The sequence below is a fragment of the Triticum aestivum genome, chromosome 4B, assembly GCF_018294505.1.
Source record: "Triticum aestivum cultivar Chinese Spring chromosome 4B, IWGSC CS RefSeq v2.1, whole genome shotgun sequence".
Classification (NCBI taxonomy): Eukaryota; Viridiplantae; Streptophyta; class Magnoliopsida; order Poales; family Poaceae; genus Triticum; species Triticum aestivum.
The window spans coordinates 42,626,500-42,637,292 of record NC_057804.1 but is presented as its reverse complement, the minus strand read 5'-3'; the positions used below and the strand labels follow the sequence as shown (position 1 = coordinate 42,637,292).

The following is a 10,793-nucleotide window of genomic DNA, read 5'->3' as shown; positions in this document are numbered from 1 at the left end:
AATGCATGGATAAGGTAGTTCGGTAGAGATAGAGATAACGAGGGGGCACAGAGTGGTGCGTGGGCCCCGGGAGGCAGGCAGGTGCTGGCGGGCGAACGATCTGACGTTCAGCCAGTCGACGATTCTAAATCTTTCCCATTTTCTAAAGTGGATTGTTCCTTTTTGTTTGTGGTGAAATACAATTATTTTTTCCGAATTTCTAAACAGCGTTGCGATGGAGGGCTTGCTGCTTGGCTGCGTCACGTGTCCCCCCGTCGGCCTTGCGATAACTCAGAGCAGAGCCATGGAAGGAGGTGTCTAGAGGAAGTGAAGGTGTGCCTGGATCAGAAGAGTCGTGAAGAAAGTGGGGTGTCAACGGAGCGCTAGAGAGGTAGATGGAGAGGAGGGGGGGGGATGGGGGAGGTACATGAAAACCGGGTTTGACCGCAGCGAAGGCGGAGGAGCACGGGGGAGAGATAGAAAGGAACAAAAGAGGGAGTCAACGCCTGGGAATGCGCGGATAAGGTTGTTCGGTGGAGATAGAGATATCGAGAGGGGACAGAGCGGTGCGTGGGCCCCACGAGTCAAAGCGTGAGCTCGCAAGCGACCGACCTGGCGCTCAGCCAGTGGACCGATTTTAAATCTTCCCCATTTTGTACGGTGAACCGTTTCTTTTTGTTTGTGGCGCAATACATAGTAGTAATTTTCTTCCTTCTATTCACAAAAATAAATAAATTTTCTTCCTTCATTTCCATAGGCCCTAATTTGTAACCAACGATTACTTGCCCATCGTCAATGCGTTATTTCAGTCCTGCAATGAAAATGGAAAACTGGAAACAACGCATAGAAGTCCACGTCAGACGAGGGGGGGCCGTAATTGCAGTGTAAATTCCGAGCGGGCGGTTCTACCAAAAGAGGGACACGCCTGTAATTCCATCGTTATCCATTTCGTCAGTGGACTGCTAATCCGCGCCTATAAAAGGATAATCCTCCCCACCCCACCCCACCCCACTTCAACTCGAGCAAGCAAGGGGAAGAAAAAGGCCACAGGAACCAGGGGCGGCGACTCGCTTCGTACTGCTCGCCCCCCGCTTCTCCCCTCCCCTCTCTACCCACCCCAATCTCTCCGCCGGCGATCGCCGGGGCGCGCGCCGCCTCCGCCGGGAGGCCTCCCCCTCGCCATGGCCCTGCAGGGGAAGAAACTCATAAACAACCCCGACGGTACTCCCCGCGCCCATTCCCCTCCGTTTTCCGCCGATTTCCGGTGGGATTTTGGTCGATTCTAGGGTTTAATCGCCGTCGCCGCCCTCGGCGGGGCTTCGGGGGTCGGTCCCGCTTTTGCAGATGTGGTGACGGAGTTCATCGAGGGGCTGGTGGAGACCTACCCGGGCCTGCAGTACCTGGACGGGTTCCCTGAGGTGAGAACACTGTTCGCTGGGTAATGGTTCCGATGATGCTTGGGACCGTTCCGTGACGAAATTCTCCTACAATGTGTGCAGATTAAAGTTGTTCTTCGCGCTGATGCTGTGGGCGGTGCCTATGACAAGGTTGCTGTCATCTCAGGTACGTCCCTGTTGGGAACTCGGCTTCGTGAATGCGATGGTTCATTTAGTGCAGATGTTCAGATTTATTTTTATGTTGATTGCTCTCTGTGTAAAGTTATGTTGATTGCTCTTTGTGTAAAATGCAGTATGTATGGTATGACCCAGCTTGGAGATCACAACTTACAACGTTTGTAGGTTTTGCCTCTTTATGCTGGTTACTGACTGAATTTGCCAATGAAGCATGTCATCTCGCATATCTAGTTTCACATGCGTTTCTGAAAATTCTAATGAGTTCAGGATAAGGATGCCTTTCAGTTTTGCAAGTTCTGCAGTAATATGAATGTATGATGGTGGTCATATTTTTGTCTGCTTACGATTACATGTTATCTCAAAATGTGAGGTTCATTGTACGGCACGAGTACAATCTTGGATCTGTGCTTGGTGCTATTGATGTTGGAGGGCACATGACAGTGTATACCTAGATGGACTGCACCCTGTGGCATTTTGATAGAAAAGGCATGCTGCTTGCCCATGTGAAGGTGGTGCATTGTGGTCCCCACCGGGAAGATCCATTATGTTCTTTGTGTTGTTTGCACGCTGTTTTCCTGTCTGCATAGGCTGCTCATCTAAGAGTTGTATTGAACACTCATGTTTCTCGTGAATCCCAAAATTTGTAGCACTCATAGATATCACGATGAACGAAGTAAAAGGCGCTATTACCATATTTACTGACAGTATGTTATCTGCTAGCCTTTATCCTCACCAGTTACCACTATATTATCCGAGAGGCGTGTAGGGCATGTGGGGCACTGTGTTGGTCTTTGTGCCTGAACTATGCCTAGACACTAGAGCTATGTTATTGCAAGGTGCCTGTACATCTTGTAGCCATAGACTTGGAGCCTACATTCATGAGCTTGTAGTCTATTACTTATTACCAGCTCATTCATTTTTAATATAGTTGATATGATTGAACAAAACTAGCCATCTAATTTGATTACAATTGCTGAAGAGTAAATACACCCAGTTCTCTGAAAAACCTGTACTGACTACTGAGGTTAACATGCAATGAGCTAGTTGTCATCAGTAATGATACATCAGGGTTACATCTTGAATATACTCAGTTTGAATATTGTTTATGTGGTTACTGTTTATTTATGAAACTTCTCTGTTGGTTCTACGAAACCTTGAACTGGTTCCTAGGAAATGTAATTGTTGTCCCCGTGTATTTGTCAAAGATTTAGCAAATATGCATCCGAGTCTGCTATTACTCTTGGTAGCTGTAAATATTATATTCTAATGACTGATAGAAAAGTCAACTAGATACTCTTATATAGATTATTGTTCTTCCTGCACAAACAAACATGTTAACTATTTTCTTTGAGCCAGAATTTCAGAAGGTAGATTTTATATTATCGAGGCCATAGCATAAAATCTTATTTGTATATACCAATTTTATTCTTAGGTGGTGGAAGTGGCCATGAGCCAGCCCATGCGGGATTTGTTGGGCCAGGAATGTTGACAGCGGCTGTTTCTGGAGATGTTTTTGCTTCTCCACCTGTTGATTCTATTTTAGCTGTATGGTTCTTTCAGTAAATTGTGTCAACCTGCTTTCACTGCTATGATTACCCTAGCTCACATTTTTTTGTACTGTATGCTTGCATTGTAGGCTATTCGAGCTGTAACGGGCACTATGGGATGCCTTCTGATAATAAAGGTACTCAGTAGTTTCTATTATGAAAGAACAATCATTACTTAATAGGAACAACATAATGCATCTGAAGTTTGCTTTATCTGATGCTTGGGAAGTTGGGATTGATCAATGCCAATTTGATTCTCAGAAAGATTTTCTATCGCTTTTTGCACCTGTTTAGTTGTCTGTACAGTGTAGACGAATACGTTTAACGATGGACAGGGGGCTCATTTAACTTTGAATGCAGATTTCCGAAAATAAACATGGACAAACTAAATTGCTGGCTGTAGATATGGTTGATTGGATTTTCTTGAAAGGCAATTTTGTTTGTGTAGAGTGTAAAGAGCTAAGAATTTGATTTGGGGATTGACTTTTGAATATTTGTTAGAGTTCTAGGCAATCTTAGTGGTGAAGGTTTGTGGTCTTTCTCCTGCTCAAAGTGCTATGCAAGCTCCTGGAGGAACTGGCTGTGGTGAAAGACTGAGAAGGAATGGAGGGAACACCCTCAATATTTATTTTCCATTTTTAATTATTTTGAGGAAATGTTCTTGGAAAACAAACCTTACAGTCAATCTTCTTATTTATGATGTTGACATCGTTCTCTACTGATTATTGGATGAAGGCTATCCTTGACCTATGCTCAAAAGGAAAAACCTAGCCACTGCTCACTGGGGCTTATTTGGCTATAGATGCATGTGTGGTGCTGTTTCCCAAAAAAATTATTTGCAGTGCTTGTTTCTGTTTATGTCATTGTATTTTGTTCTAGTACACTCCATTCTGTTCTCCAAGGTACACTGCATTCTGTTCTCATGTTCTGTTCTCGGACATTTGCAGAACTACACTGGTGATAGACTTAATTTTGGATTAGCTGCTGAGCAGGCAAAATCTGAAGGCTATAAGATAGAGGTTGATGAGCACACATCTTAAGACCTTTGTATAGCATACCATGTTATCAGCTTCTAATCAGTATTTGTCCACCGATTGCAGATGGTAATTGTTGGAGATGATTGTGCCCTTCCCCCGCCTCGGGGGATAGCTGGTAGAAGAGGTTTAGCAGGAACAATTCTTGTGCATAAGGTACTTCATTGTGGCTATTGCCTTTTCAATTTTTGATTCTTGTTTTATGCATTGTGGTGATTACTGGTGTTGCACTTGCTTTATGAAGTGATGCACCTAGGAAAATCCCTTCCAATTGATATACCACTTGTTCATGGAAGCCATTTTTTTATCTGGTTTGACCAGCTTGTATCTTGTCTAAACAAACCAATGGTGCCTTTTTAAGTTAGGTGCTAGCCTGCTAGATGAGGAGATCATAGTAGCAGACACTAACCAGTAATTATTTTGACTGATGTGACACCAGAGATCTATCTTGCAAGAGCTAAAATTTGTCTGATGTGGAATTATCTTTTTTCCTGTTTGTACTCAATAGAACTGATACTATGCGGTGAGCAAATTCTGGCATTGTGGTTGTCTATGTGGGGCCAGCATTACGTTCATCGTGGCCAGCAACCTGCAGCATGAGGCTTAGCTTTGCAACCTCTATTTCCTTAATTATCAAGTTTATCAGTTAGTTTCAAAAGGTTAAGTGGTAAGTAAGATGTGAAATAATCAGGGTTTGTTAGGAAGGATCTGATCCGACTTGTGGACCAAGGAGTTATCTGTATAATGGACTAGCGTGTAAGCCTCAGGCTCATCAAAGGAGGTTTCTCCTCCACCATACCGTGTCCCCGCTGACCTCATTAATGCCACGGTGCAGCCACCACCTCATGGCAACATTCTCATGAACTTGGGTTGTGAAAGTGTCCACCTACATTTTGTGGTCATCCTAACTTCAATAAGAAAACCAATGCTTTGTTGTAATTATATTTGCTGTTCTCTGAAGTCTTCACTTCGTTTGATTCTACAGGTTGCTGGGGCTGCTGCAGATGCTGGTTTATCTCTTGCAGATGTCGCTGCAGAAGCAAAACATGCATCTGAGGCTGTTGGTACAATGGGAGTAGCACTTTCTGTTTGTACGTTGCCTGGGCAAGTGACATCTGATCGTTTAGGTCCTGAGCAAATTGAGCTTGGCCTTGGAATTGTAAGTCTAGACGGTATCAACAACTGTTCTCATATAGGCTATAGCATGGATGCAAATAAGCAATTGATGTACTTGGATTTTGTTATTAGTTTGTGTTTGCTTTCAGTATATCCAAGAGCTGCAAACTTCATTTTTTCCCAAATATAATAAGCAACTAATTTGTTTCCCAGCATGGAGAACCTGGTGCTGCTGTTGTTGAGCTACAGACAGTTGATGTGGTGGTTGAACATGTTCTTAAGCAGATACTATCACAGGTATGGTTCGTGATATGCAATTTATTTATTTCTAACCTCTCTTGTGTTTCTCCTTTTCTCCTGTAGTTGAATGCAAGCACTGAACTATTGTTAGGCATCTATGCAATCTTTGGCAGTCATATTTGAGTACAATGAAATCATGTTTTTTATGCTTTGTTAAATTCAACACTAAGTTAAGCTTATCTAGCTATAATTTGTTCTGAAATACCGAAAGGTGAAGTTTGCAGAAGGTTATGAAAATAACTAGGGTAGGTCCTCGCTAGTAATAAAGAGGCCATTGCCTGAACGCCAGGGAAAGGAGTGGAACAGGGTTGAAAGTTTGGGTGGGACTCTCCTTCCATGGCATCACTTTACCTTCATTTAAACATTTTACAAGCACTTAAGGTTAATGCTGAAAGGAGAGTAGCCTTCAGTAAGCAAGAAAACTCATGCTGTTCCTGTCCTGGTATAAAGTTTATTTTTCATAGATATTGTTTCAGTGCGAGTCTCTGCAAACTAATGTTATTTGTATTTACTAGTCTTGGTACTTTTGCTTATTGTGTGGTGGTCTCTCGCCTTTGCAGGAAACTCAGTATCTTCCTATCACAAGAGGGAGCAATGCCGTTCTCTTAATCAACGGGTAACTACAAAACTGAGCACTCTTGTTACTGTAAGAGTTGATTTTTACTATTAGCAAATTACTAGCACAAATACTGAATATAACGAGGATAGTAAATATGGGTCTGCAATGTATTTCACCATCTGCAGCTTTCAGTAATTAGAGAACTTAGTAATTACAATGTCAGTTCTGGAGGAATTCGACTATGCCCATTATCTATCTCGTTATCCATTTCTATTACAATGGAAAATGTCCGCAGGGAACTGACTGGTATGCGACGCTAGAACTGAAGCAGGCCGTGATTTAGCATTTTTAGGAGACTGATAACATCCCTCAGGGCTTCAGTAAGATTGAATGGGTCATAGGAAATTAGGACTAACTTTCAAACAAAGTGTTGTAAGTTTTATCCACAAATCTAGTTTTGGCGTGCTTGTACTGCATCAGTTCAAGCTTGTGCTTATAGGTAAAGTGCTTGTCTTTCTGTATCATGGTGATATACTTGTTCTCCGTTTCCCACACTTTAGAAATATGTATGAGCTTTCCACGGCAACTTCATCTTCCATATAAATTACTGCCATAAAATCTACTGTGACAAACTGTGATATCTTTAGAGGTGCATAACTGTATCATCAATTCCTTTATCTGCATTGTTTACATTATGAATCAAGTATGTCATGTTACTTTGTTGTCTAATACCATCTTACAGATTAGGCGCTACTCCTGTCATGGAGCTTATGATTGCAGCAAGAAAAGCAGTCCCTGAGTTACAGTTGGAGTATGGGATTGCTGTTGATAGAGTCTACACTGGCACATTTATGACATCACTTGATATGGCTGGTTAGTTCTTGCATGGATCTCTCTAAGAGAACCTTGATATCTAAGGCCCTAAAATAATCTGTGGCCAAGTTTTATGAACATCACTCCACTTCAATTACTAATTAGTACGACACATATTAGGATGATCTGCGTGGTTGCTTGAATATGTATCAGCATTAATTTTATTTGACCAATCGCTGGTTAGCTAGCCACTTTACTTTTCTTCTAATGTGTGTAATCTGCATTTTCATCGGATACGCAAGCATTTGACTGGTGGCTAATTCCTTAGCTTATTATGAATGACATATATTAAATACTTTAAATTATGTTTCCATTGCAGGACTTTCTATCACCATTATGCGCTCAGATGAAAACATTTTGCAGCGACTTGACGCTCCCACTAAAGCTCCAGCTTGGCCTGTTGGTTCTGAAGGTAGTTATCTTACTAGCAGAAAACTAGTTGCATGTCTGCAACCGTTAGCCACTAATATCTGTATTCTAGGTTGATGTGATGGTTTTTCCAGTTTTATGCCTTCTGTTACTAGCCTTTTGTTTTTGAGAATACTTCTGTTACTAGCTAAATTGCTAAGTTTGTGGGTTTCAACATTTATAGCAATGTATGCTTTTAGTGATTTTAGCACAACTAGAATTTCAAACTCTTCTGTACAAGCTTTAATTGGAGGCTGCAGAACCAGGCTAGTTTGGATGCAGAATTAGCAGGATTCGGATGTAGAATCAGGAGTTTTTTTGAACTGAATATAGAGTGCAAAGTTGAAGGGGAGCCTTGGCGCAGTGGTAAAGCTGCTGCCTTGTGACCATGAGGTCATGGGTTCAAGTCCTGGAAACAGCCTCTTACAGAAATGTAGGGAAAGGCTGCGTACTATAGACCCAAAGTGGTCGGACCCTTCCCTGGACCCTGCACAAGCGGGAGCTACATGCACCAGGTTGCCCTTGATATAGAGTGCAAAGTTACCAACGTTTTAAATACATCATTAGTATTAGTTTGTTACAAAAGAAGGTTTTAAGCTCTGATACAACATTTTTGCCGTTCAACCACCAGTTTTCTAATGATGTTTATTGTAGGAAATCGCCCACCAGCAAAATTTCCGGTTCCAGTACCACCATCACCTTCAATGAAGGATGACGAGGTAAAGTAAAATCCTCTTCCCTGAGGCTTTCATGCTGGGAGTAGGTTCACCTTCGCTTTTATTTAGAAATATACAACTATACAAGAACCTCATAATGCTGTTGACTTCCGTTTAAAAAAAAATAATGCTGTTGACTGGTTCTGCATGGGTTGTATTTATAAAGGTCTATTCCAGTTATTGTCTAGATACCATTTTTTTAAAGATACCAGAGGAAAGGTTAGAGAACATGGTGGTAATAGAAAGAACTATGAAAACATTTTCTTGTCTGACAGCAAGTTTAGCCAATACTAGTGTGAATTTTTGACCATACTGGAATATGCATGTCAGTTGCCACTCCCAATTTCTTAAGTATGATGGTTAGCTATTGTTCTGCAGATTCTTTCAGAACGCCAGGAACTAAGCAAGCAAGGATGTATGTTGGAGGCTGCTATTGAAGCAGCTGCTAAAGAACTCATTGATCTCAAGGATAACCTAAATGATTGGGACAGTAAAGTCGGTGATGGTGACTGTGGAACTACGGTAGGTCTAGTAGGGTTTATCAACTTAGTGTTTGTCCGATGAGAGCTGTTTTAAGATTCATTAGTAACTGATTTTTTTTTCCAGATGTATAGAGGTGCAACAGCTATTCTTGAAGATATGAAAACACGGTAAGTTACAGACAATGCATATTATTGATGTGTGATGCCCCTTACCTAGTATTCATATGTAATTCTTGTAAAGATTCACTGCTTAAGGACATCATGTCTTTCTGCCTGATTGTCCTGTTTTTTCATTCAAACCCTTCTATGTTGGCTGGGTTTTTCGAGTCATGCATACAAGTTGACCTATTTTAAGTGAACTTTCCTCTTTGCCAGTTATCATATGAATGATGCAGCTGGAACAGTAAATGAGATTGGCTCAACAATCCGGAAGGTGATGGGTGGAACAAGTGGAATCCTGTAAGTAATCTGTGCTTGTCCACTCCTTATTACATTATTGGCCAGAATTGAAAACACAAGTAATTATTCTTCTATACTATGCTCCAGGTATGACATACTCTGCAAGGCTGCATATGCAAGCTTAAAACAAAACAAAAATATTACGGCATATGAATGTAAGATATATGTTCATCAATCGTTATGATTGAAAGCTTAAGAACTAACATATATTCCATTATGATCGAGACAACTATCAAGAAATGTGCATACTAAACAAAGTATGCTTCTTTTCCGCAGGGGCTGATGCTTTAGAAGCTTCTATTGCTGCTGTTAGCAAATATGGTGGTGCCAGTGCAGGATACCGCACGATGTTGGATGCTCTAATTCCCGCTTCTACAGTTTTGAAACAGGTTACTTCTCAAGCCTTGGTCTTCCTGCATCATGATCTTTAATCTCTATCTTTAATTATGTTAATTATGTGATGTATTCATTGTGCTTGAACAGTCTCTTAAAGCCGGGGATGATCCGGTGACTGCATTTATCGCTTCTGCTGAAGCAGCAGCAGCTGGTGCTGAATCCACTAAACAAATGCAAGCAAAGGTACGATCGTTCACCTGGCCCTTTCTTAAGAAGAAATAAAATCTGTCACTTGCCTGGCCTCCTTCAGCAAAAGCTTTTCTTTGCCTTTTTGAGCTCGTTCTTTGATTATGTCCGTTCCTGTAGTAATTTGATTCAGTTGCACTTGCAGGCAGGACGGTCATCGTACATTTCTCCAGACCACCTGGTTTCAATTCCTGACCCAGGAGCAATGGCTGCAGCTGCATGGTACCGAGCCGCAGCGCTTTCGGTGAAGAACAAGCTGCATGCTTCAGAAAGCTAGTAGTAGTGCATGCTATGCATGCCTCCTTCACAGTCCAAAATACTATACTGACGGCGAAATCCTCAGGGGCCTTTGTCAATCCCTCTGATTTGATTTCCGCTTGTGCTTTGCATGGGCCGAGAAATCGAGTTCCGTATTGTTTTGTGCTGAGAGCAGTTCAAAGGATTTGTAGACGTTTACAAAGGTTGAGTGAAACTATGCTTTTGCCTTACTGGTGAAGTGATGATGATCTGTGTGTGTGCGCGCGCCGTGTGGTCAATTGTGTTGATACTAACGATTGTTGTCTATTTTTACCTGAACGGCCTGAATCACATCAGTTCTTTCATCTCGACGGTAATATCTTCCCTGTACCTTGGTATTATGTTTTCTATATTTTTCTCAGCCTTTCATTATTTTTTTCCCAACTTTTTCTCAGCCTTTGCATAAGAAAAGTCAAGTCTCGCTGACTATTTTTGGAATAAACCTGGTGTTCCATTTTTATAAATAAAATATAAAATACCATGTCACTTGTCGTGGATTGCCACAACTAAATATGTAGTTGGCTTCAAACTTGCATTACAAGACAATACGAACCAATGTTTGAAACTGTTATCTTTTCATAGGGTACATTGGAAGGCTGAAATAAATCTAAAAAGAATACGAGCAGTGGTGTTAATTCCAGGACTTAACCTTGGTGGGCTGGGATACCACTTTCCTCCAATCACATATTGGTTTACTACACGGCCATTTTTAGTAAAGCAAAAATATCACCATTCTCTACAACAAATCTAAGCTAGCAAATGTATGTAAATAGCCACAACCGATGAAATTAAGAATACATGAATATGCACATAGCCTATTATTGAATTGTTATCCAAACTGGCTGATGAAATTAAGAATATATGAAT

At 41.4% G+C, this 10,793-nt stretch overlaps 1 protein-coding gene across 1 annotated transcript; it reads left to right on the top strand.

The window, feature by feature from the left end:
• The first annotated feature begins 990 nt into the window (after positions 1 to 990).
• On the top strand, positions 991 to 10,231 carry LOC123090889 (putative 3,4-dihydroxy-2-butanone kinase). The gene is made up of 20 exons (XM_044512246.1): positions 991 to 1,200; positions 1,324 to 1,397; positions 1,479 to 1,542; positions 2,986 to 3,098; positions 3,190 to 3,237; positions 4,048 to 4,119; positions 4,201 to 4,290; positions 5,120 to 5,293; positions 5,464 to 5,547; positions 6,111 to 6,166; positions 6,852 to 6,982; positions 7,302 to 7,394; positions 8,045 to 8,109; positions 8,485 to 8,628; positions 8,713 to 8,756; positions 8,964 to 9,047; positions 9,135 to 9,202; positions 9,324 to 9,436; positions 9,531 to 9,626; positions 9,775 to 10,231. The coding sequence occupies exons 1-20, from the start codon at positions 1,161 to 1,163 to the stop codon at positions 9,904 to 9,906; spliced, it is 1,785 nt and encodes a 594-aa protein (XP_044368181.1). The 5' UTR covers positions 991 to 1,160; the 3' UTR covers positions 9,907 to 10,231.
• Positions 10,232 to 10,793: the final 562 nt, after the last annotated feature.

Bases quoted from the DNA above. Each gene is read 5' to 3' on its own strand.
- LOC123090889 (XM_044512246.1), top strand. From the start codon at position 1,161: ATGGCCCTGCAGGGGAAGAAACTCATAAACAACCCCGACG. The intron at 9,048-9,134 runs GTAAGTAATCTG...ACTATGCTCCAG, and splicing joins GGTGGAACAAGTGGAATCCT to GTATGACATACTCTGCAAGG. The intron at 9,203-9,323 runs GTAAGATATATG...TCTTTTCCGCAG, and splicing joins AAATATTACGGCATATGAAT to GGGCTGATGCTTTAGAAGCT.